This window comes from Pristis pectinata, chromosome 21 (genome assembly GCF_009764475.1).
Source record: "Pristis pectinata isolate sPriPec2 chromosome 21, sPriPec2.1.pri, whole genome shotgun sequence".
Classification (NCBI taxonomy): Eukaryota; Metazoa; Chordata; class Chondrichthyes; order Rhinopristiformes; family Pristidae; genus Pristis; species Pristis pectinata.
In genome coordinates this window covers 34,206,054-34,233,448 of record NC_067425.1, presented here as the reverse complement: position 1 = coordinate 34,233,448, position 27,395 = coordinate 34,206,054, and the positions used below count along the sequence as shown (strand labels likewise).

At 43.9% G+C, this 27,395-nt stretch overlaps 1 protein-coding gene across 3 annotated transcripts in view; it reads left to right on the top strand.

Moving 5' to 3' along the window:
• Positions 1–23,989, top strand: part of LOC127581437 (linker for activation of T-cells family member 2-like) — a 75,086-nt gene extending 51,097 nt beyond the window's left edge. For 2 of the 3 annotated variants that reach the window (XM_052035862.1, XM_052035860.1), the window contains exons 3-13: positions 1,612–1,657; positions 2,806–2,849; positions 4,284–4,326; positions 4,503–4,546; positions 6,360–6,392; positions 8,072–8,102; positions 10,708–10,766; positions 18,248–18,307; positions 18,390–18,458; positions 19,866–19,950; positions 23,185–23,989. In XM_052035862.1, coding sequence (XP_051891822.1) covers positions 1,612–1,657; positions 2,806–2,849; positions 4,284–4,326; positions 4,503–4,546; positions 6,360–6,392; positions 8,072–8,102; positions 10,708–10,766; positions 18,248–18,307; positions 18,390–18,458; positions 19,866–19,948 — 512 coding nt within the window. In that variant the 3' untranslated portion in view covers positions 19,949–19,950; positions 23,185–23,989. The remainder of the gene's footprint in view (positions 1–1,611; positions 1,658–2,805; positions 2,850–4,283; positions 4,327–4,502; positions 4,547–6,359; positions 6,393–8,071; positions 8,103–10,707; positions 10,767–18,247; positions 18,308–18,389; positions 18,459–19,865; positions 19,951–23,184) is intronic. The other variant, XM_052035861.1, reaches the window with a different exon arrangement.
• Positions 23,990–27,395: the final 3,406 nt, after the last annotated feature.

The following is a 27,395-nucleotide window of genomic DNA, read 5'->3' as shown; positions in this document are numbered from 1 at the left end:
CCCTTATTTATGTTCAGGACAGTAGTTCTACTCCTGTGGTGTTCACCCTCAAACTGTATCTGGAACTCTATCATGCTGTGGTCACTACCTCCCAGGGGATCGTTAACCACAAGATCTCATTAATCCTTCATCATTACTCATGACCAGATCTAAATTATCCTGTTTCCCAGTAGCTTCTGTTCTGAGAAGCAATCCCCGACACACTCCACAAATTCTTTGTCTATGATACCTTTACCAGGTGGCTTAATCCAGTCAATATACAGATTAAAAGCAAGTTGTTGCAAGTATAATTTAACAACGGGGACGATTCATGCATAAGGCTGCACTGTGATGCAACTAGTAGTGCTGCTGCCTCACAGCGCCAGAGGCCCGGGTTCAATCCTGACCTTTGGTGCAGTCCGTGTGGAGTTTGCACATTCTCCCTGTGACCGTGTGGTTTTCCCCTGGGCGCTCCGGTTTCCTCCCACATCCCAAAGGTGTGTGGATTGGTAGGTTAATTAGCCACTGTAAATTGCCCCTAGTGTGGGAGTGAGTGGTGGAAGCTGGAGGGCAGGAGAGGGTTAACACGAATAAGGTGGAACTAGTGTAAATGGGTGGTTGACAGTGGGCCAAAGTGTCTGTTTCTGTGCTGTGTGACTTCCTGACTCTAAGCTTAAAAAAATCTCATGGCAAGAAACTCTCAGTTGTTGCCTTAGGTTCCAGTGTAGATGCAGTCAGCATTGCCTCAGTAGTCAATGGACAGGAGGCCCCTGGGGTGTTGGGGAAGTTGATATGGCTCACAGCTCCAGTAACTGGAGTGGTAGAGTCTCGAGGGGCTGACGGCAAAGTGGGGAGAATAAAATGGGATTCGTGTAGGATCAATGTAAATGGGTGTTTGACGGTCAGCATGGACTCAGTGGGATGAAGGGTCTGTTTCCGTGCTGTATCTCTCTATACCTCTAAGGAATCTGTCCCCATTTCTCCGGGCATCGCTCACACCAACAGAGACTGTCTAGTACCCAGTAAGTGCAAAGTTCTTAAGGAAGTGATGTCTTTGGCACAAGCTTGAGCTGTGCATGAAATATCAGCTTTACAGTATCCCTTCACCACCCACAACCAAGTGTTGGTTTGTCCGCTGTGAGACACAGAATCCAGCCGCCAACAAACCTCTGAAAAATGCATGTGCACCTAGTTGTCTATGATTACGGGCAAAAGTTAATTCGTCATTTATTCATTGTCTTTACATCATTATTCAGTTACTGGAAAATCATCCTTTGGGAATTGTTTAATCATTTTGCCCCCACCACATTGGCTGTTGGTCTGCGGTTTTAGACCTGAACCATCCTTGACAGAAATGTGGATATATTTCATTTGGTTTGTGCATGTCAAACATTCAATTTACTAGCAAGTATGCATTGTAATCTGCTTCCACTATTTGGTTTAATTGAAGTTGCTCTGTTTTAGTACGTCCTTGTAACTCTATCAAATTTTGTTAAAAGTGGGAAGAATCTTGGGACTTCTGTATTAAACGTGAAATGAAAATATAAGGAGCTGTTCCAACTTGGTGCAATTCTACAATGTGGGCTCTTCACAGCACAGCCTCGTCTAATGTGTATTGTTTCTCGTCCACAGCTATAATCAGAGAAGAGACCAGGAGAAAAACCCACAGTGTTCAGACGTAAGTAGGGGTTTGGTGGCAGTTAACACTGCGATGTGTTGGGCATTAGTGAGTACCAAGGTTGTCAAGGCTAACACAACCGTACTGTGTGAAACAGCCATTCAACTGATCATTAACTCTGGATCATTGAGTTATTGACACTTGGCACTCCACTGAAATTCACACATTTGATCAGTAAGGGATTAATATATTGCGTTCCATCCAAAACTGACATATTGACAAGTGATTGAAAAGATGCATACAATTGATTAGGGAGCAATCAATGTGGAAGACTTTGAAATTAACACAATATTGAACAGTATTTAAGTTGTACAGTATATTTTGTCTGAGATTAGTTAGAAATAAAAAAAAGAGGAAGTTCTTGTCAGCTATTGGTTTTGGTTTATTATTGTCACTTGTACTGAGGTACAGTGAAAAACTTGTCTTGCATACCGATCTTACAGGTCAATTCATTACACAGTGCAGTTACATTGGGTTAGTACAGAGTGCATTGAGATAGTGCAGGTAAAAACAATAACAGTACAAAGTGTCACAGCTACAGAGAAAGTGCAGTGCAATAAGGTGCAAGTGCAGTGCAATGAGGTCGGGCAGCAGCTGTGGAGAGGGGAACAGAGATTGTCTTTCACCAGAACTAGGAAAGGCCATTGACGTGAAACATTAATTCTGTTTCCCCTATTCACTTGCTGCCTCTCTGTGGATGCTTGAGCTGATGGACGTGGTGTGCCTTGCAGTGACCTTCAAAGTCCGGGATAGTGTCAAGATTCTTTGAATTTTGTTGACACTGTACTGGTTGTCCAGTGTAAAGTAGGTGAACCATTCATTGCAAAATGCCCACAGTGTCACCTTGTTTATGTGGCTGGTCCAGCTACATCCCTAACAACCCACTGGTTGTCGGTGGGGAGGAATCAATGTGACATTCTGTGCCTTTGGAAGTTTGGTTCCCATTAATCAGCCCAAACTTGGTCTTATTGCAGACACAAGTTTCTTCAGCTAAGGAGCTGTGACATGACAATGTTACCTGCCTTCTCAAATTCCTCATAATTTTGTAACAGAGATTGGATTCGTGGGTATCAAAAATGAGAATTTGGCCACAATACTGGGAAGAAATGTTCAGTTTTCAAAAAAATTAAACGTCCATTTTCTTTCAGGGATGAAGACAAGAAAGGGTTTGAAGTAGTGAGATCATTCACAGGTAAATGACGTATTGAGTCCTAAAGCACAAAAAGGTCATTTGGCCCATATTACCAGTACTGGCTCTTTGATGGTGTACCACAATTGTATGATCACTGCTCTTTTCCCAAAAATCTACATGATTTTTCTAACTAAACCTACAGGAATTCCGGGTTCTCTGGGTTCCTACGTTCTTCTACCCTTCACATTAAACCTTCTGCTTATTACCTCCTCTACCACTGGAGACACATCCTCTTTATTTGCCCTATTTAAACCATTCACAATTTAAAATACTTCTATTGGATTTCCTCTTAGCCTTCTCTAGTCTAAGTAGATCAACCCCAGCTTCGCTACTTTCTCCATATAAACCAAAGTCCCTCTTTATGAACATCATTCCAGTAAATCTGTCTGAAGCCTCTCTAAGACTTTACGAACCTTTACACAGCATGGTGCCTAGAGATGAGCACCATACTCTGGGCAGGGCCCAAACAGTATTGCAGAAAGCTTTAGCATCATTTCCTACTTTCCTATTATGTCCATAATCCTGATGATCTCTTTAACTTAACTTGTCAATTACTGTCAAAGTCAACCCGTGCTTCTGGAAAAAATCAGACAGCAGCAGAACCAAAGAACTTACAATAACATGCGTTATTAACTTTCGCTAGCGGGAGTGAGAAAAATACAGAGACAGAGTAACCATGTAACTCTAACTCTATACTGAAACCTACTCAAAGAAGGCGTATTTTTATACCCTTTTTCATGGGAACACTAGGTGAGAAACTACTCTTACACAGGCCATTGTTTACATAAAGTTTTGAACATAACAAGACATAGGTATAAGAACTACTTCTTCCCATTTGCACCTGCTATTTAATCTAGACATAACTAAATCACACCATAATGAAGTCATTCTTTACCTTGAAAATCATTTCACAGTGAGAACCATCCTAAAAAGCATACTATTATCCCTTACACTGCCAGTCGTTAACCCTTGCATTCCCAGCTTTCTTTCACACTACAATCATTTATACATCTCCAGCTCTCTCTGCTGCAAACCCTTTACAATTCTATTATCTCCAGCCTCATTATCTACGTATCACTCATCTCATGTTTCCATTAACTTTCATCTGCCACATATCTAACCCACTTCACCAGTCTGTGCAGGGAACGTCTTCATTGTTCATCTTGTTCCTAAGGGGTGGACCTAGTAGTAATCTGTGAGAGAGCAGAGAACCTAGCAGAGTGGGATAGACCTTTATTATGAAACTAAATGTATTGGTCGAGGACTTGAAGTTTGGGAGGGGAGTAGGTTGTCCAGCCACAATGTGATCAGATGGAAAGCTGCCTTTATGTGAACGACTAATGACTAAGTTAGTTAAACAACAAAGTACTGTTTGTTTTAACTTTTTTTTACTAAGTGAAAATGAAGTAAAATGTCATCTTTACTTTTTTCCAGTGTCACGAACAGAACAAAAACCAAGTTTGGAGCCAGAGACTGAGTAAGAAATGTGACGGAAAATTTGATCGTGTTAGAAAAAAAACGCATCGCAAGTAAATGCCACCCTCTCCCCACCCCTAGTGAACAGAAGTGAAATGTTAAGTGTGTATGGGTTTATGATTAAGTGCAGGAAGGAAGTCTATTCATCCTAAATAAAATGTCTCTCATCTCTTTCAGGAATGTGCATGCCTCAAATGTTGCAGTTTCATCTCTTTGCCGGGGTTTGTATTGAAACAGTCGCCGAACCTCTTTAACAGGCAGTCTGATTGTTGTAGTTCATCTACCCAATTAGTTAAAGCTTAATATATACTCGTCTCTCTCCCTGTTCCTGCTTGTCTTTTGAATGCACTACTCCAAGTTTATTTCCCTCTTCCTTCCACAAGCTGTCTTTATTATATAACCTATCGTTTGTTTCCTCCTGCTTATTATTGTATGTGTATATTTGTTTGCCTTCCTTAATCTGTTTTCCTTTCGTAAGTCTAATTCTTTGCCATGTTGTCTTTATTTCTTGCCCCCTTTCTCTGCCTCTTGGCCTTGCCTTTGATCTCTCAGGAAGAGCAAAAACCTTACAAACGTACATCAGAGTGGACTATCGCTCCTTCTAAACAAATTCTTTCCATTCCGAACCTCGATTAGAAAATTGCACATGTTATTGAGGGGAAAACTGGGGTTTATGGAGCAGTTGACTTAATTCTTGTTGCCAAAAATTATTAAAGTCTATAATTCAGGACGGAATGATGACAATATTTTTTTAGTTGGAGCCAGCGTGGAATTGTAAAGATCAGGTCATGCCTGAGGAACCTGATTGGTTGTCAGAGGTATGAGATTGTAGAACAGTGGTGGATGTCAGTTATATGGACTTCCAGAAGGCATTGGAAAAAGTGCCCCGGAGGAGATGGGAATTGATTTATTGAACGGGAAATTTGTTGAGTGATGGCAAACAGAATATAGGCAGGATGGGCAGGTAATCAGCTCAGCAAAGTGTGTTTGGCCACAGTATTCAGCACATTTAAAAACTACTTGGATAACCAGACAGAAATTTTACCCAAGTTTGCCAAAGATGCGTGTGCAAGAGGCTCTGTTAACAGTGTGGATGGAAGCATTATCGATAAATGGAGCGGGCCAAACTGTAACAGAAGGATTTCAATCTGAACAAATGTTAGTCATAAACTTGAATGTAATATGGATAGAACAGAGCACTGGCTGAATGATGAAAAGCTATAACCAGTAGAGGTACTGACAGGTGGAGGTCCATGGACAAAGAGCACTAAAATGTTACAGGCAGGTGCACAAGATGATCAGTCTAAGGCAATGCAAGCCTTTCTATCTTGAGATCTGGAGAACGGATGGGTAGCAGTTTTACCATGGCTGTACAAGGCTGTGGTGGGACCCCATCTGTTGTGTGAGCATCCTGGACACCACTCATGAGGAAGGATGTAGTGGGTCCGGAGGTGGCATGGATTTATGAGAATGATACCAAATTGTGTTGAGAGGTTACTTGAACAAGGGTTGCAGGTTCAACAGGTGAAGAGATGGTTTGATAGGAGAACTGATAAGCGAGATGCAGAGTCATACCCTCCACACCACGGAGCTCATGCTAACCTCATCCCACACAGTAATCAACTGATTCCATCCTGTACAAATGCTTAGCCCCACAGTCCATTGATGGAAGGAAGATTAGTGAAGAGTTGACCCTGTTTCAGTCTATGGGGCTGAATGGGATCCTCCTGACCCCATAAAGAATATAATACTCAACAGCTATTTCTTTGCGATATATTAAGAATTGTTGCCTCGTCTGATAGTGACCTGCTGGAGAAGAGGCATTCATTTGTTGTAAGTCTGATGCCTCACGTTGTCGAATTGCCCACCATGCTGGAGGAGTGAGCAGTCAGAGCAGTTGGAGAACAACCGCCAGTCACAGGACAGTGTAGCGGCAAGGTCAGCGCCCTCAGGAGGAATCTGCAATGGAGGAAAGGGAATATTATATTAACACTTACTGCAACCAATCTTAAACTCTTCTCTTTTTATTAACAGATCTTTCACCAAACTACATGAACCTAAATATTGGTAAGTAAAACAATAATCTGCAGTAAATGAAAATGAAAATGAAACACTCAGTAGGTCAGGCAGCATCTGTGGAGAGAGAAACGGTTAATGTTTCATATGAGGGACCCTTCCTCAGACCAGAACAAGGCTGTGGTTGGATCCCATCTGTTGTGTGAGCATCCTGGACACCACTCATGAGGAAGGATGTAGTGGGTCCGGAGGTGGCATGGATTTATGAGAATGATACCAAATTGTGGTGAGAGGTTACTTGAACAAGGGTTGCGGGTTCAACAGGCGAAGAGACGGTTTGATAGGAGAACTGATAAGCGAGATGCAGAGTCATACCCTCCACACCACGGTTTGGTTACAGGAGATTGCAACATTTGTGGAAAAGCTGGTGGGATTGTGTGGAAACGCAGGCAATCCCTGCACTACAACCATTCGGGGTACGGAAATTCGCCCTGACAGAATTCATAAATAATTACCCAGAAATTTCAGACACAGAATAAGATTCACCCTCTTGGAATTTATGTGGAAAGGAGTAAATGAATAAACGAATTCTGTCCGCAACCCGCGTATCCCGACGCAAGTGTAGATGAAGTGGCTTCATGTCTTCGAGTTATAGAAAATCACGATACAGTTCATATTCTAGGAACATGACCCCCAGCTCCCCCCTAACGTGGGGGTCACCTCTATCGTGACCATCGATAATTACACCATCAACGACACTTCAGTCCGTGCTCAGAACAGCGATCAGCAGCTGGAGTTGACATGCTGACTGGCTGGGGGCTTGTTGGGAAGGGTTGGTGATTCTCTCACGTTGCTGCACCGCTCCAGTCCATGGGGAGCCCGGAGTGAGGGCAGGGCATCGCTTGCTGTACTGGGCATCGCCATGAGCAGTCACTACTGGAATCTGGTGCAGAATGTGACACCCTGTTGATCGCAGCTGGAGACTGCATCAACGGGGAAAAGTAAACTACTTTCTGTAGTTTATTTTACTTTAGTGTAATGCTTTTAATTATTTGTAACTTTTGATGTGCTTTTAATTAACGACTCAGAGTACATATATTATTTTAATTGTTCACTTCAGATATCATTCTTTGTGGTATCAGAATGTCAGATTCATTATTCAGATGACAAACATCAGGAAAATCGGTGTCCAAAACTTTACCAGTTGTCATGGTATTCAGAGGACTGTCCTCTGCCACACGTCTCCACGAACCACTTCCAATTTCAAAGTCCAAGAACTGCAGAGTTTGCTTAAACTGCAAAAGGAAATAGTCCTGTGTGTATTTTCAGTCAGACGACCTGTAGCACTGTGTGTAACTCTGTTCAGTCCCACCTGTAGCGCCGTGTGTAACCCTGGTCAGACCACCTGTAGCGCCGTGCGTAACCCTGGTCAGTCCCACCTGCAGCACTGTGTGTAACCCTGCTCAGTCCACCTGTAGCACCGTGTGTAACCCTGGTCAGTCCCACCTGTAGCGCCATGTGTAACCCTGGTCAGTCCACCTGTAGCACTTGTGTGTAACCCTGGTCACATTGAGCTGTTAGACTGACCAGTGCTGTGCTGCACTCTTCCACAAGGCCTTTCCCTTTTGCTGTTATCAGGATTGGTTGTCCACCTTATGCCAATCTGGCCACTGTTGCCTCTTGTTCCACAGAAATGACTGAAAGTATGTAACTAAATCTGTCCCTTACAGAAAACAACCATCGGCTGGAGCAGGACTACATGTAAGTCACAGTTTGTTCCCCTCTTGCTTTCTCTTCATTGACTGCAGTCGGAATTCTATCAGTTTTAACAAGGGAGGCCGAGGACAGGAGCAGAACCACGGGGAACTGAGGCATTTACAATAAAACTCCGATCATACGACACGCTGGGCTCTTTGGTGCCAGACCAGCACATTTTCTGGACCATTGGATGTTTATTTCCTATTAATACCACATTTTAATTAATTTTTTTGTTTAATATGATAATAAATTCCCCAGTGGACCCGGTGAGTTTAGAGGGAGCACAGGAAGCAGGGCCACAGCGAGTGGAATGGGAGCACAGTGAACATCATCTGTTGAGCCAGATGCCAAACCTTGCGAATGTCCAAATGGTCAGATGGCAGATTATTGGAGTTTTACTGTTTAATGGAGGCAGAAACCCAGGGAAAGGTTTTAATGACGAGAGACCTCCTTTTACAAATTTCATTGCAGAGATCTGGTTGTAAGGGCTGGTCACGTGCTGGGGCCAGGATTTCACATCCATGGATGGAGATAATGGGAGGCGGATCCCTCCCATTCCGATTTCTGGTGTGCTAACCGGGATCTCAAACTGCCCACTGGAGGCCAGATCTTCTGGTCAGTTCAACATCCAGGGACTGAGGTGTGCCAGACCCATGGGACTGAGCTACCTGTTGACCCAGGTTGGTGTGATGGGCCTCAAAGGGGAGTGCATTTGTATGGCTCCAACCCAACACAGGAAGAAAGGCTGTGTCAGGCTTGTGTAGAAGGTAGTTCACAAGGATGCAGGACGGGAAGTAGGTTTGAATAAATCTCCTTGCCGAAGATTTTGGGGTATTTTCCTTTTGGCCTGAGCCAGTCAATGTAGCATCCATTCCTTCCCTCACTGAGCTCAACGGATGGGGAGAGGTGTAGAGGAGCCGGAATAAACCATTAAGCCTTTCAAGCTTTCAGTTAGATCACGGCTGATTTGTACATCAACCACATTTATCAGTTAACATTAAAACATATGAATATCAGAATTAAGAGCAGGAATCCACCGTTCATCAAGACCACGGCTGATCTTTTGCCTCAGTCCCACTTTCCTGCACTGTCCTCGATAGAGGCGAAGAATCTTACAACATGGAAACAGGCCCTTTGGCCCAACTGGGCCTTGCTGACCAAGATGCCCGTCTAAGCTAGTCCCCTTTGCCAGCGTTTAGCCCATATCCCTTCTAACTCCTCCTATCCATGTCCCTGTGCAAGAGTCTTTTAAATGTTGTTAATGTACCCTCCATATACTGACCGCCCTACAGGTGAAAAAGTTGCCCCTCTGGTTCCTATTAAATCTCTCCCCTCTCACCTGAAACCTATGCCCTCTAGTTCTTGATTCCTCAGCCCCGGGAAAAAGACTGAGTGCATTCACCGATATATGCCCCTCATGATTTCATACACTTGACCCTCTTAAACATCCAGAGATCTATTGGTCTCTGTTCTGACTGACTGCAGTGACTGAGCCTCCACCGCCATGTGCAGTAAAGAATGCCACAGGTTCACCGTGCCGAGTGAAGACAATTGTCCACAACCGAGTCCTGAATGAGACCGTGATCCTGATCCTGGACTCCTCAGCCAGGGAAAAGATCTCCCCTGCGTCCGCCCTGTCTTTCTTCTAAACTCTATAGAATACAGATTCGCTTGATCCGTGTGGCAAACCCGCCATCCCCTTGGCCAGTCTCGTAAATCTTTGTAGAACTCCCTCTTTGGCAAGGGTATCCTTCCTTAAATAAGGAGAGCATAACTGTACACAGTACTCGAGGTGTGGTCTCAGCAAGGTGCTACACATTTGAAGTAAGACTACCCAGCTCCTGTATTCATCTCCTCTTGTAACAGACACTAACCATTTACCTTCCACGGTCTCAGTTACCAAACTTGCTAATTACCTTTGGACCCACCTCTAAGCTCAGATCGGCTTCACAAAACACCAGATACTGTACGGTACCTCATCCCTCGTCACCGGTAGCCCTCGACAGGGGGTAGTGTGTGAGTGGGGGAACCATCAATTCTCATCAGCACTTCTGGTTGGAGACAGAAGCTTGCTGTATTCCCCTTGGCTAACTCTGGGATCCCAGTTACTGAGATGGTGCTGTCTGGATGTGCACTCAAACCTAAGGCAACACGTGAGGGGGTTTATTGCTATAAGGGTTTTTTTGAATTTTGAATCATAGAGTCATAGAAACAGGCCCTTCAGCCCACGTAAGTCTGTGCCAAACGTCAACCGCCCATTTACGCTAATCCTACACCAATCTCATCTTTTATCTTCCCCGCATTCTTATCAACTCCCCCCAGATTCTACCACTCACCAACATACCAGGGACAATTTACCACCAACCCGCACGTTTTTGGGACTTTGGGGAGGAACTGGAGGACCCAAAGGGAACCCGCGCGGTCACAGGGAGAGCGGGCAAACTCCACACATGCAGCACCAGAGGTCGGGATTGAACCCGGGTCACTGGAGCTGTGAGGCAGCGGCACAACCAGCTGCGCCACTGTGCTGCCCTTCTACTTGTCCGCGGTGACAAAATATTCTGGGATGTTTTATGTTTAATTTCCATCGTGCATTTTTTTCTGACAGAAACCCATTGTCTGAAGACTATTATTGCACCCCTAGGGAACTACTCAAATCTGCTGATGGTAAGTTGTACAATGGCAGTAGTTTCCATCCAGCTGCGTTGGTCTTGCATCATATTAACAAAGCTGTAAGACTTGGAGTGACTAATTGGTCTGATGCCAGCAAGTTCCATTTCAGCAAAGCCCCACAAACCAATGAGAAGTTGGGTTATATAGCAACTCTGTGTCCTTGAGGCAGCTCAAGGTGAGACGTGGCTGCTGTTTAAGTATTGAGAAACATAGCAGCTGGTTTGCACAGAAGAGCCCTGGCAAGAAAAGATGAGAACTTGGATCAACCTGGATTCTCATCTGCAACTGTTGGTAGTTTCACCCTTGTCAGTTTGTCGAGTGCCAGTTTGACCCTACCAAGCCAGTGCTGCTGTCTTTATTGGTATTGGTTTACTATTGTCACTTGTACCGAGGTACAGTGAAAAACTTGTCTTGCAAACTGATCGTACAGATCAATTTATTACACAGTGCATTGAGGTAGTACAGAGTGCATTGATATAGTAGTACAGGGCGAAAAACCAATAACAGAATACAGAGTAAACTGTCACAGCTACAGGGAAGTGCATTGCAGATAGACAATAAGGTGCAAGGTCATAACAAGGTAGACTGTGAGGTGAAGAGTCCATTTCATCATATAAGGGAACTGTTCAATAGTGGGATAGAAGCTGTCCTTAAGCCTGGTGGTACGTGCCCTCAGGCTCTTGTACCTTCTGCCTGATGGGAGAGGAGAGAAGAGAGAATGACCCAGGAGGTTGGGGTCTTTGATTATGCTGGCTGCTTCACCAAGCCCACGATGTTGTGCTGACCTATATCACCACCTACTCCGTGATCAATCTAACACTTCCTTTTTTTTTAACGTAGTAGAGGGGATCTAAGGGGCAACTTTTTCCACGCAGAGGGTGGGGAGTATACGGAACGAGCTCTCCCAGTGCTCGGTGTTTCTATTGATTTAGTTTTACTTCAATTAGAAGCTGGATGTTTTGAGGTTGCGTTGTGGGTCAAATTCTGCATCTGAGCCTGGAGACTCTCCAGATGGCAGTGTAAAGGTTATAATCTACGGCACCCAAGTCTGACTCCAGTTATGTACTATGTTTTCTCCTGAGCAGCAGCTGAAGCTGCTTAAATTGGTCTCAGTGCCCTGGGCTAGGGAGAAGTGATGATCAGGGGCTAGATCAGCCGCGATCACAGTGAATGGCAGGGCAGACTCGAGGGGTTGAGTGGCCTAATCCTGCACCTGTGTTCTTGTGACCAGCCAGGTCCTGATCGTGAGGACATCCACATCATTGTCTTCTTCTTAGGCAGGTCCTCAAGATTGAGGGTGACTTCCTTCCATCCCGCTGAAGTACTAGAATCAGGCAGAATATCTCCGGCATAAATCCGTGAGCTTTTCTCCTTCACCTGGGAAGAGGTGAGAATGCCAGGGATCTCAGAGAAGCTGCAGTCCTGACCCTTTTCAAGAAAGAAGACATCTGATTGTGGTTACTACAGAGGGGTCTCTCTGCTGTCTGCCCCAGGGATCTTCCTCAACCACCTCACCCAATGGTCAACGAGCTGCCCCACAAATTGCACTATGGATTCCGTCCACCTAGGGCCACAACAGACACGACCTTCATCACATGACCAGCTCAACAAAGGTGTAGCCACTTCAGAGGTGGCTGATAGGACCTGCAGACCCTTCCTCAGATGGGGCAGGTGGTGGTAGGCAGGTCCTTCAGCCCATGGACCTAGTGGGCTGAAGGACCTGTTCCTGTGCTGTACTGTTCTATGGTGGGTGGGTAGTCTGTGAAGTGGTGAGCTCCGTGTCAAGGCCTCTTTGAGCTCTCGTTACATGGCTGTTAGCTTCTCAATATCATTGCGAATGCTTCTTCTTTGCTTCGTGCAGGTGTGGGTTAAAGGTTCCCGAGAGTCGGCGAGAATGCATCAGAACAGCAAATCTCTGTTTTCTCCAACCATAGCTAGCAACCAACATCTGCAGTCTCTTGTGTCTCCATAGGTTGCAACCCTCTGTCATTTCATGAAACTCTGGGGGTTGCTGTTGCAATTTAAACTGAGACTGTAATTTATACTGTAAGCACTAATTTTTATGGGAATTATCACTTTTCAACATAGTCTTGATGTTTTCTTCTGAAAAGTAACACCAAATGCTCACCTGTTGGTTCTCCGCTCAGTGTTGATTTACCGTGCCCTGCCATTAGATGGCAAGCTGAGCACACTGAGGCAGCTCATCAACAACAGAGGCAGCCAGACCAAGACTTGGTCTTTGACGCAAGTGTCCTTGATTCTATTCTGCTGCTTGCTGTCTGCTACAGTCCTTGGCACCACTGCAGCCCGGTAAGGAAGTGAAAAAATGAAGGCCTTTGGAACAGATAAAATCCCGCTAAAGTACTAAAATCGGGCAGAATACCTCCGGCATAAATCCGTGAGTTTTTCTCCGTCATCTGGGAAGAGGGGAGAATGCCAGGGATCTCAGTCCTGACCCTTTTCAAGAAAGGAGACATCTATTTGTGGTTACTACAGAGGGGTCTCTCTTCTGCCTGTCACAGGGATCTTCCTCAACCACCTCACCCAATGGTCAACGAGCTGCCCCACAAATTGCACTGTGGATTATCACACGTATAGGAACAGCATCACCCACTGCACATGTTGTCCGATTCTTCAAATGTCTTCCACCCTATCAAGTTGGCTGCTCTCAGAAATTTGCCCCACTTCCACGTCTGCCAGACGATGGCAAGAAAGCTGTGATTCTAACCATCAGGTCAACAGCAGATCCAATCCAATGGAGAATGGGGGTCAAGCAATGCTCTGAGCCTCTCCTCCATCTTGCTGGTTATCATTTCTGTAGCGTTTTTTCCATCGTCTTCTGCTGGACTGAGAGCAATCTACAGGGTGAGTGTGGACCTTACAACCTCCTCACCTCCACTCTGGACTAAACCTTGGAGCTACAATACATAGACGGCACATGAGTACGTGGAATAGAAGGACAGAAGAAATAGAATCAGGAGTAGGCCATTCAGTCCCTTAATGTATGCTCTACCAATAAGATCACGCCCTGAACTAATCTCATAATCCTTGATCTCTTAATATCTAAACATCTATTGATCCCTCTCGAGTACACTCTATGACTGAATCTTTGCAGCGATCTTGGGCAGAGAATTCCAAAGACAGTTACCCTCTGGGAGGAGAAATTTTTTCAGCCCACATTTTATTTCTAATTTTTCTGAAGTGGATAATGTCACGTTTTTCAAAACCCATTCTGCCCGTCATTGCTCATTCACTTAGCCTACCTGTATCCCCGTGAAGCCTCTCTTCTTTCTCCTCACCACCTGTACAGACACCCAGTTTTGTATCATTAACAAGCTTGGATAGATTAGACTTGTTCCCCTCACACAACTCACGGATAGTTTGGTGGGGCTGGAGCCGGCTGAAACAAAGTCGAGTTTATTGTCATCTGCACAAGTCCATGTGTGCACAGGTGCAATGAAAAACTTACTTGCAGCAGCATCACCGGCAGAGAGCATCAGATAAGCAGCATTCACAAGAAAAACATAAATTATACATATTTTTTACAAGAAAGAATGCAATTAGGACAAAAAAACAAGTCTATTTTATTGCAAAGTGGTCATAGCATTGCTATACTGTAGGGGTTAGGGTTGTGCTGGTTGGTTCAAGAACTGAATGGTTGAAGGGAAGTAGCTGTTCCTGAACCCTGTGGGACTTAAGGCTTCTGTACCTCCTGCCCGATGGTACCTGTGAGAAGGTGGCATGGCCCGGATGGTGGGGATCTTTGATCATCGATGTTGCGTCTTGACGCAGCACCTCCTGCACATTGTTCCTGTAGAACAGTGGGTCTGCCCAGATGGTCCCACTGTAGACCTTGTGCGGGAGGTAGAAGGGGCTGTGTGCGACCTGGACACTACTTTTCTGGAGACTGTGGAGGGAAGAGCTCTCCCGAAATGAGGTCTGTGGCTGTCTAGGAGATAATGGCCTGATGTTCAGTGGTAGGGTGGTGGTCCAGAGGGAGGTGTGACGGGCTATCTGAGAGCTGATGCTTAGCCTCTGCGGTGTAGAGGTCAGTTCATCAGACCACCTCAGCACCGTCCTTGTCAGCAGGTCAGAGCAGAGTGCTGCAAGTTCTGAAGGAGGGTAGGTTAGACTGAGTGAGAAGAAATCAAGGCGGTCAGGTCTTGATCAATTGACAGATAGGTCTAGAGAGATTATGGTTGAGTAATTCTTTCAGATGAATACTTTAGGTGCAATTATACAAATACAGATCTTCAATTGCTCTACAGTGTTCCCAAATTAAACAAAATATATATCTTTAAAATGAGGTATGCTTCTACCTCCAGTATTCCTAACATTCTGGTATCACGCAGCAGGGAGAGAGGGTCTGCGGCCGATTGCCGTGCTGGCTTGACAGGGCAGTGCCACCCCACTCTCCTGCTCTTTCCCCATGTACCTCACATGCACTTGCCCTGTGGGTCGTCCTCCCCTTTCCTCGTTCTGGAACCAGCTGAGCCTGCTGGTCCTCTGCCTTCACTGGGAGATGTCTCCCAGCTGATCAGTGAGGCCCGGTCCACTTGGAATGTAACAGACGGGCTCCGCCCCAGAATTGTATGGACAGCCATCAGGCCGCACCGCCAGCTCAGCTATTAAAATTGTGGAAGAGATTGAAGGTCTCTTTTGGAAATATTCAAAATCACGATTAAAAATGGCAATAAAAATTTTAAAAAGCTACTTTAAAAAATACTTAAACACCAAAACTATTAAAATACTCAAATAAGATCTATTTACCTGTCTGCAATTGTTTTCCCATTAAAATGAATGATCCTGAGACTTGCACTAGAATAACCTGGCAGAGGCTCCGCAGACTAGTTTTTCCACACGAGGTGTTGGCAGTGTGGAAATTTGTCCTTCCCTGCTGGATTTGATGGCCTGGATCTCATGGATTTTACCCACCCAATGGGGTCGAACTTCAACACTTCTGAGCTATGGCAGAATTGCCAGAATTCTGTTGGTCACTCCCGGGAGCCCAGCAAGGGAACCAGGACTTCTGCAGGTTCTGTAGCATGTGGGCTTGGGACCTACTTGTGGAAACTGTGTCAAGTCCAGCAGACACATCACCTCCAATGGAAAATGGGGGTGGACAAATGCAGAAGTGAAAAGTAACTTGATTTTTTGATTTAATTGACTTAATTTAAATTAACTTAACTGTTTCCTGAAGTTTAATATTATTTTGAACAGATTTAATTTTTAAAGTATTTAATTAATCGTCAAGCTTAGAAAGATCATCATTTACATTCCAACAAACATTCAATCTCTTTGGCAACATTGATAACCTGTAAGGAGACACAAGAGACCGCAGATGCTGGAATCTGGAGCAACAAACAATCTGCTGGAGGGATTCAGTGGGTCGAGCAGCACCTGTGGGGGGTGGGGGGGGAAGGAATTGTCAATGTTGGGGGTCGAAACCCTGCCTGAGCACTCAATAATCAGTAAGTCCTGACCCGACGGGGCTCAACAGCTCTCAAACATGTCTGGGGGCAGAGGCTACACTTCATTTGGAAAAGCCCAGCCCTGCACAAGGCTCAGCAGCAGCCGTGTTGGGGCAGCTTGCCAGCCGGTGAAGATTCAACAGGATTCTGCTGTGGTTCCAGATGCCCAACCCCCCTCCAGTTAGTGGATAGAAGGAAGTAGTCGTGGGCAGAGCTGTCCAACTACTTGGAAGGCCTATGCTAATGACCCACATCTCACTGCAAAGCCAAGAAATAGTGGAAGATGTGGTTGAGATTCAAGATTATTATCAGACCCAAAAAGGAAAATAGCTCCGAGGCACTTCAGTCAATATAAGAACATAAGAAATAGGAGCAGGAGGAGGCTATCTGGCCCGTCGAGCCTGATCCGCTATTCAATGAGATCATGGCTGATCTGGCCGTGGACTCAGATCCACCTGCCTGCCTTTTCCCCATAACCCTTAACTCGCCTATGTAAAAATCTAACGGTGTCTTCAGTATATTTAATGAGGTAGCCTCTACTGCTTCCCTGGGCAGAGATTCACTACTCTCTGGGAAAAGCACTTTCTCCTCTTCTCCGTCCTAAATCTATTCCCTGAATCTTGAGGCTATGTCTCCTAGTTCTAGTCTCACCTACCAGTGGAGACAACCTTCCTGCCTCTATCTTATCTAACCCTTTCATAATTTTACATGATCTCCTCTCATTCTTCTGAATCCAGCGAGTATAGTCCTAGGCGATTCAATCTCTCCTCATAGGCTAACCCCTCATCTCCAGAATCAACCTGGTGAACCTCCAAAGCCAGTATTTCTTTCCTCAAGTAAGGAGACCAGAACTGCACGCAGTACTCCAGGTGCGGCCTCACCAGTACCCTGTACAGTTGCAGCAAAAACTCCCTGCTCTTAAATTCAATCCCTCCAGCAATGAAGGCCAAGATTCCGTTTGCCTTCTTGATAACCTGTTGCACCTGCAAACCAAGCTTTTGCGATTCATGCACAAGCCCTCCCAAGTCCCTCTGCACAACAGCATGCTGCAATCTTTCACCATTTAAATAATAATCTGATCTTCTATTTTTCCTTCCAAAGTAGATGACCTCGCATTTCCCAACAATGAACTCCATCTGCCAGACCCTTGCCCACTCACCCAACCTATCTATATCCCTCTGCAGATTCTCGGCATCCTCTGCACAATTAGCGTTTGCACTCAATTTAGTGTCGTCAGCAAATTTAGATGTGCTTTTCCAAATCGTTAACGTATATCGTGAACAGTTGCAGGCCCAGCACCGACCCCTGCGGCACCCCACTCACCACTGATTGCCAGCCAGAGAAACACCCATTTATCCCAACTGTCTGCCTTCTATTGGTTAACCAATCCTCTATCCATGCTAATGCATTACCCCCAACTCCATGCATCACCTTATCAAATGCCTTCTGGAAATCCAAGTATACAACATCAACCTGTTCCCCTCTATCCACTGTGCTCATCATGAAACTCCCAAGCACAAAGACGCACCTCTTTTCAAATCTCCCGTGAAGCTTGCACATTCCTAATGGTGGTGCTGATGTGTTTTATATTTTATTCATTTTTTTTCAGGATATAGGCACCATTGCCTAGGCTAGCATTTATTAGCTGTCCTTGACCTTGAACTCTTGCTTGGTCATGGAGAGCCAACAATATTATTGGGTCAGAAATCACTTTTAGTGTAAGCATAGCAGACTAGTGAACCAGATGTTTCTTTACAACAGCCTGGTAGTTTTATTTTGTAGTCATCACTACCAAATGACTCCTTTTCTTTAAATCCAGATTATTAGTTAAATTTAAATGCCACAGCTGTCACAGTGGGATTTGAACTTGAGTTCCCTGTGTTGTTAGTCCAGACCCCCGGGTTGTAACCACTGCACCATCACCATTGTTGTTCAAGGGTTAGTAACTTTTTCGGATTACTGTGCAACTTTAATAATGTAAAATCTTTTTTTTTTCACTTGAAGAAGATGACTCGAATTCGTATGAAAACGTGGAGATCAGTAAAGTAGAAAGCCAGACTTCTGGTAGGTGTAATGTGTGGTTCCTATGAACTTTCAGTGTTTGAAATAGGAAGTCTGCTTACAACCGTACTATTTCTAATTGTAGTGGACTCTACGGCGAGCTACGAGAACTGTGAATACGCTGTGAAGTGGAAGGCTCAGGAGAAACAAAAAGGTAAGCACTGTGGTTGTGGCACGTCACGGGCGACGTGGAAGGTGTCAGCACCTGTGGGTTTAGCAACAGGAGTTTGAGCCGGAGGACCATGTCACGGCAGGCTCGTTGGATAATGGAGACTCGAAACAAACGGATTCATTGGCAGTAGAGGGATCAGGAATTAATAGAAAGAAATGTTGCTCAGTTAGGAAAAGGATGTTTGGAAAGGATCTAAAGGGGGACAGATTACACAGGTCAGTCACCCCACCTCCAACACCCTGAGAAAGGAGATGGATGGAGAGCGAGCCCCGGAGAGAGCTTCACCAGAACACTGATGGGCATTAATGCTCAGATAGGAGTATATATGGAAGTGTTAGAAAGTCACTGGGCAGGTCTCACTATGTCGGTACAATTTTAAAAGATAATTAAAAAAATGCGAGAAAGAGTACAAAGAACAAAAGCATTGATTCCAAGCATAGAAAAGATGCAGTTTGTAAAGCATTACAAACACCATGAGTTTTTTTTTATATATAGGTTTGTACTTATTTACGGGCTGTGGACATCACTATTTATTGCCTATGCTTAACTCTTCTTGAGAAATTGATCCTTTTTAAAACACTGCAGTCCTTCTGGCCAAGGCACCCCTACACTGGTGTTGGGCAGGGAGTTTCAGGATTTAAACAAGGCAAAAAGATTTCCTCGGCGGAGGATTTAATGGATGGTATTCCCTTACTCCCACTGTCCTTGGTGATAGAGGTTACAGGTTTGGAAGGTGCTGTTGGAGTAGTCTGCGAGAGTAGGTACATCACATTTACTGGTTGATATCGAAACTTAGAGATATGCACAGAGGAGAGTATTCATAAACTTGTACTCCTCGAGTCTAAAAGATCAACTCATCTAATCAAGATGTTGAAAGTATCGTGATTCCTGAGGATGGGCAACAGACTCGGTGGGCCAAAGGACCCCTTTCCTTGCTGTTTGACTATGACATTATCATCCCTTTGTCAATAATCTGTATCCATTTACCTTTTAAAAACACACAGTTTGACAGGACTTCAATCTGCCCCAAGCCCTCCTCCTGTCATAGTCTCATCTACTACTCTACAAGAGGGCATAATGTTAAAATTAAAGCAAGGACATTTGGGATTTAAATCAAGAAGCACTTCTCCAAATTTTCATTGCTATTTGCATCCATCATCTGCCAATTTATTTTTTGGAAGGTGTATCGAAGGAGAGGGAATAGAGTCAGGTAAATGGAATGGGACAGATTAACCATTCTCCAGTTGCATGGCAGAACAGGTCCATAATTTCCTAACCCAGATGAAATCCAAGAGCTCACCATTGTTTATATTAAGAACGGTACTAAAGGAAGGAGCTGCACAAAACGTCACCAAGCTCACTATCTAATGATTTCCTTTCAACTTTCAGGAGAGTCAGGTGAAAATGATGATGATGATGACGATGATGATGAACCTGATTATGTCAACACTGTTCCTTGCCCATCTCTGTAAAGGTAAGAAAGTTACTCAGAATTTGACCAAATACAGTAAAAGTCTGATGATCCCAACCCGATTATTTGGAAATCCCAATGTCTGACCAGGAGACATTTGCCACGCTCCCTATAAGCTTAGCTGAATCACTGAAAATTATACTACTGCATAACATCTAAAAAAAAGTGAATTAAAAGTGTGTTGAGGTATTAATAGAAATAACATCCAATAGTCTGGAAAATCTGCCAGTCTAGCAGCACTAAAGTCCTGTGTGTACTGGATTATTGGAGTTTTACTGTATGCTGCTTCATTTTGTTCCAATTAATTGAACGTTAACACAATAGACAACCGGACTTGAGATAGGTATAGTAAGAACATTGAACAAGAAGCATTGACTTGAATACTGAATGTGAAGCTCCTCCAAGTTTGCTGACGTTAGCTTCTTGTGGACCTGAACACTGTCCATTGTCTGAAAATGCTCAGTGCAACAAAGGTGAAACTATGATGACTCAAGAGGCTGCAGATGCTGGAATCTGGGAGCAAAAACAATCTGCTGGAGGAACGCTGTGTCTGGCAGCATCTGCATGGGGGAAGGGAATGGTCGAGGTTTTAGGTCGAGACCCTGCATCAGTGCAGAGGGAGGATAGCCATTATAAAAGGGGAGAGGTAGGCAGGGGCTGGTAGGTGGACCAAGGCGAGGAGAAGGATGCCGGTCAGATGGAGCTGGTTGGGGGGGAGGAGAGGGTGAAGGTAGAGGCTGGAGGGACAGAGGCTCAGTGCCGGACTCTGAGGTGGATCTTGGTAGAGCGAGAGATGATGGGCAGCCCTCCTATTTTCCTTACCCCCTCTGCCCCCCCCCCCCCCCCCCCCCCCCATCTCACCAGTTTTGTTCCCCTCCCCCACCTGGCTGCATCCACCCATCACCCACACACTTTCCCCACAGGGTCTCTTACCCCCTTCCCCCATCTGGTTCCAGCTGCCCAACAGCTATCTGCTGATCTGTTCCACCTCTGCACCTCCACTTACCACCCTCCAGCCTCGGTCTTCACCTCCCCAACCCCCACCGACTCCTTCTGCCTGTTTTCTCCCCCTTCCTTTTCCATTCCCACCTATCACCGCCAGCTTCTGTCTCCCAAATCCACCCCTTCCCCCACCGCTCCAACTGCTCACTCTACGTAAATCCAACTATCGGCCCATCTCATCCCTCCCCCTCTCCCTTTTATACACGTTATCCTCTTATGTTCTCAGTCCTGATGCAGTCTCGACCTGAAACATTGACCTTTCCTTTCCCTTCCACAGATGAGGCTTTGATGCTGTGGCTTAAACTGCAGTGGCCTTTCTAAAAGTGCTCAGCTATTTCTCTGGTCCACATGTTGAAGCATGGAAGGGAGCGTTGTTGGTCAAAGCGCACAACATTTGCACTTTAGTGAGCATCCCCAGGCACTTCATTGAGGAGAGATAGATGTCAAACTGAGTTGGAGGAGCAAGTAAAGTGGTCAAAAAGAAAGGAACTTTGAGGATTTTAATACAAGAGAAAGGGTAGTAGAACCAAAGAGGATTGACCGAGAAAAGAGCCAACGCAACTGAAAGTTAAGCTCTGAAGGTTATGCAGAAGTTTGGAGGATGAAGGGAGGCCAAAAATAGATAGAATTGGAGGAAACTAGAGGTGGTGAAGCTGTGGGCAAAAAAGAGGAAGATTTAGAATTCGATAATAGGACACAATAGAGATCAACAACATTAGGAGCAGTGGTTAAATAGGGACAGGCTGCAGACAATAGATCCTCTTTGTTCATGTAGAGCAAAAGGGAGAGAGAACAGTGGAGTTGGAGTTTAAGAGAAAGCAAAACCTTTGCAGAAGTGAGGATGTGGGTTTCGAAGAGATTGCAGTAGCAGCTGAACTGGTGGTCTTCAGGATGAATACAAGTCTTAAAACATCAGGTTAGGATCAAATAGGGCTGCTAAACTGAGTAGTAAGTGAGATGAAGAATCAGCGGATGCTGGAAATCTGAAATAAATAATAGAAAACACTGCAAACACTCAGCAGGTCGGGCAGCATCTGGGGAGGGAGAAACAGAGTTAATGATTCAGGTCAAAGATTCTTTGTCAGACTGTTATTTGATATTGAACATCATATGGCCAAATTAACTAGTGACCATCAAGAGAAGAGAAAATGCATTGTCAAAATGTCATGGAGAGAGAATATCAGGTCATACCAGTGCCACAGGTAGAGTGGGACTCAGTGGTGATGTCCTATTCAACGCCTTGAAGGTGACAACATTGAGACAGTAGATCGTTCAGTGGAGTGTGGAAAAGTTCACTTGTGTGTTTCTGGACAAGCACAATAGATCTGCAGAATTTTGGAGCCTGCCTTTAGGAGATTGACCAGAATAAAGTCACGGTGAGGAGCTGAAAAACAAAAGCTGAATGAATCGGAAATTAAAAAAACAATACAACACCAGAAAGATATACACATTGTCAGAGTATGAAAGAGAAAAGACAATTTGATACTTCAGTGGAAAACTGTGGTGGAACTTTTAAACCTGTTCAGATTTCAATGATGACTTCCTGATTCAATACAGTGAAAGGGTATCTGGATTGCGTTATTTATATATTACTGTTTTCTTTTCTAAGATAGTACCTATAACAGAGAAATTCTGTAAGCCACTTCAGAAATACAAGGAAAAATGAATATGCAGCTACAGAAGGAGATTCCAGCTAACCCTGGTACGCTCTCCACAGATACCACCAGATCTGCTGAGTATGACCGGCAATCTTTTCTTAAATTTCAGATTTCCAGCATTCAGTTTCTATATCTTATATAGTAAAGGAAGTACCAGGAGTTGACCAAAAGCTTGACTAAGGCGAGCCTTAACTGAGAGATGGAGAAACGGGAGAGGTTAATGAGAGAGTTCCAAAGCCTTTGGTTTAAAGCCAGAGCCAGGGTCTGGAGTGATTGTAGATTTCAGCTTGTTTTGACAAGGTGAAACTCACAAGCTGAAACTCACCGGATTCTATTTCACATTCCCTTTAAGTTCACTGGGTTCACAGGAAAATTCACGAGAAATGAAATAAGAGTCTTTTGAGTATTAAGAATAACATTGAATAGTCCAGAAAATTTGGCACCAAAGTCCCAATGGTGCCAGGTGATTGAAGTTTTACTGTATTTTGAATTTAGCAATTATTAATTTGATATAATAAGCATGTTTACAAATGAACAAGTAGATGCACTAAATAATTAACTATACTATTTTCTTTAGCAGACAAAGAAAAACAGTATTCCACAGACAATGGCAACTATTGTCTTATGAATTCAGACGGACTATTGAGGAGAAAGCTATTCTGCAACCCTCTGGAGAATTCCTCACAACTACACAATACAAAGCTCTTTTGTGTATTTTAGTTCTGCTAAGAACACTTTCAAGTCTCAAATGTCATGGACATTTAGCTACCAGGATTCCATTAATTTATTGCTGCACAAGCATCCTTATTCAAACAGTTCCCCAGACAAACTGATTAATTCTACTCCACGTAAAATGGTTTCCTCTGTACTGGAAGATTTCAGTGCCGATTGTCTTTACCTGCTGCATATCGTTCAGTTGTCCCAGACCTCTTCCAAATCACATGTATTACTAATAAAGCAAACATTTAGGATCGAGTGCAGTTCCCAATGTGATTGCTGCAAAAGACCAATTTCTCTTCTTCGGTTAGTTATTATAGTATTTTAAGTTATTGTATCTATTGTCAAATCTAACATTCATGTAAATTCTAAGCCAGTCTCAAACTTTCAATAGACTTAAGTTTCTGAATGATATCAAAGCACTGCTGATAAAAATGATTTTGATGCTGCATTGTCTTAAACTGTGCTTTGTAGTAGGTCATTCTGTACATCAGTGAAGTCTTCTCTTCTACTCCACACAGTCACCTGGAATTCATGGTATATGTAATTCCAAAGATATTTTAAGCTATTATGGATCAGTAAAAAATGTTACATTTTTATTAAGCCATTGTCATATTAACCTTTGTCCAAAACTTCAAACTATATATTAAATAATTAAGATCTTTTCTTGGTTGGTTGACTTGGTGGTGGTCTGTTTGTGGGGTAGGTTAAATGAATTGTCTGCCTTTCAAACTTATGATGTTGATCGCACACTCAAGCAGCCAAACTCGTTCTTTCTGTCTGTATCAGAACTGGTCATTTCTGTCAGTCAAATCTCGGTGACTTTGGCTCAGCTTTTCTCCCTTCATTATTATCGCCTGACCTGCTGGGCACATCCCACAGCCCTGACATTAGCAACACATAACACAGACAAAGCAGCATCATATGCATCTAACCGCTACACTAACTCATTTGGTCTCACCCTATCAGAGATAAAGCCTTTGTTCTACCCATCCCTCACCCACCTTCTCACCTACTGAAAACTAACTTTGCTTTCTCTCTTTCCCAGTTCTGAAGGAGGATCCCAGACCAGAAATCTTAACGCTGTTTCTCTTTCTCCAGATGCTATCTGATCTGCTGAACTTTTCCAGCATTTTCTGATTTTATTTCCTATTTTCAGTGTCCCCAGTTGTTTTTTTGTTATTATTTTCACTTAAGCAGCCAGTTTGAGTAAAGTGCATTGACGTTGGGTCCGATCATTCATGTGCGACGTACTGCACACAGACTAGATCTCAGGGGCTTGGATTTCTTTAACAAAATAAGCCATGGCAGAGCTTTCACTTTGTAGAAGTTATTTTTGATCAAACTATCACAATAAATGCAGCATTCAAATTATGTACACTTACTACCAATTACCAGGCACTGAAACAAGAACATGTGAATTAGGAGCAGGAATAGGTCACTTGGCCCTTTGAGGTTTTCCACCATTCCATAAGATTGTGGCTGTTCTGATTGGATCCACATTCTTGCCTATCCTTGGTAAAGGTCACCCACTTGCTTATCAAGAATCCAACTACCCCTCCCTCAAAATAGTCCATAGATTCTGCCCCAAAATTCTTGTTGTGGCTGCAAAAGAGTTTGAGCCAGTACTGGCAGCCAGTAACTGTAGCTTATTGCCTCAGAGTGATACACATTGCTGAGACTCTGCAAGTGCATAGGGCTGGAGTACTGTAAAGTGGTACTACATCCTCATCTCAAATGCACCAACACAGATCAAACACTGAAGCAAACTAACCTCCCCAAATCCAACATCCTTTGTTGCTCTTTATACATAAAAGTAGTAACTCAGTCAACATCTACACCACAGTTAATTCCAATAACAGATTTCCAAAACTCACCACTTTTTTGGCTTTCCTAATAAACAAGAAACCAAGTTAATGGCATCTTTTCTAAGCAGCAAGGCTTTACAAGGGGTGAACTGGATTATCTTGAAATGTATTGCATAGCAGAAACAATGTAATTTTACAGATACCCCTAGGAGCACTTATATTACCTGGGTTATGTATTAAAATAACCTATGTTCTGTTGCTGTAGTCATTTTACATTTTGCTTAAACAAATACATTGCTCAGCCGAACAAAATCCCAACACAATGGCTATACACTCCCACTACACTGAACCACCTATGCAAACCATCAGATAAAGGGCTTGGCTTTGTTTACTGGATCTCAACTCTGACAGATTCTGTTCTGACTGCTGATCCTGCTATTTGATTTAGTGAATAAAACAACTTCGGTGGGTGCACAGAAAGCTATCAATGGCTGTTCATCTAGAACTAGTTTTGGATGAGGTTAAATTGAATTTATTCAAATCAGAAATATCGGGTTTGCATTCTGTCTAGTTTCCTAGAATGAAAACTTTTGACCATTGCTCTAGCTGTCATATTATGAAATCAGTTGCACCAACAGTCACTGAATATTGCAGCTGCCTGAAGCTGAACCACATCATGCCAAAAGCATAGTAAGTGGAATTATTGAATACAAATCTACTTCCAGAAAATTGCCATATACACCTGAAGTAATAGACTAAAATGCATCATACTATGTGTACAGGTTTGGGATACATTCAAGCAAGTTTTCACTAGTTTGGTCCCAGTGTAGAACACCCCCCATTTGTTCACACAGGTAGTTTTAAGCACAAGGAGTCTACACGATCATGTGAATGCCAAATGTTACAGGTTATAGTTGGGCTTAAGAAGAACAACCAAACCGAAAGATGTACATGCTAGGGAATGTGATTTAATGGTTGAAAAGTACTATTGCACAGTTGCAGTTTAAACTCCCAAGTGAGCCTGTAAACCTTTGTTAGGGTGCCAGCTCACTCATCTCATCCTAAAAATTCAACACAGGTCTTCCATTTAATTAGGGATCCAAGGAAAGTATTCCCCATCTGCAAGAATCTGTATATCCAAAAATGTATTGTTCTTATCCAGGCAAACAAACACGTCCGGGGTCTGGAGACACGGCGGTGCAGGCCAGCTGTGTGGGAGGGGAAGGAGTGAAGGTGCTGCTGTGAGCTTGCAGTGACACATTGGGTCTTGGAGATCGCACTCTCTGTTGAAGGAGATCATCAGCCACAGGATCTGGGTGGGCCAACATTTGATCTTTTAAAATTCTGACGCCTTTGGCATGCTGGGGTTATAAGTATGCCACGACACCTCACTTTAGGGATACCTGTGTACTGAGAAATAAGGAGGGAGACTGGAAGTAAGGTAGTACTGTCACAGGACATGTTCATTCCCCGCCCTCTAGCCACAGAAATCACATAACGGTGTTTGCAGGAGAAAGAGGCCATTCATTCAACTCAACTCATCTTTGTTGGTAACTTTCTACCCGGTTAGATCCCTCTCGTATCTTTGTTCCTTTGTCCCTCATACATACAGTTCGCTCACTTTAAGCTGCCTCCATTTGACAGCCTGACATGCTGGGCATTCCCACACCCTGCACTTCACAAATTTTATGCTGCTTTGCATCTGTTCTCACTCTCTAACTGCCCTCACCTCAAGCTATTGTTCATTCTGTCTCTCTCTCTCTCTGCCCCCAGTAACCCATTCAGCAGATGACTCATCCCCACGGCAATCCTGGGCTCATTCTTTCAGGAATATTCCCTTTGTCCTAACCATCCCTCCTCTCTGCTAACTTGTTCTCTCTCTTCGGCAGGTCTTTGACCTGCAACGTTAACTGTTACTCTTTCCACCAATGCCGCCTGACCTACGGAGTGTTTCTAGTATTTTCTATTTTTCGATTTTCAGCGTCAACCTTCCTTGTAATTTTCATCGTGTTCATGGATCTCTCATGACCAAGTTTTTCTACATTCATCCCAGATTGTTTTTCTCCAGAACTGTATAACTGCTCGTGTCAACAGACGCATTAAAAGAAACACCCATAAATCCCCCGAGCACATGCATTATTATTATGACAGTAACGAGAAATGCCAACGTCTTTAACATAGTCACTGGTTAAAAAAAATTACCAGCATGTGCTTATTTCCACAGAGAATGGTCATGACTGTGAAGAAATGCAATCTAGCATGC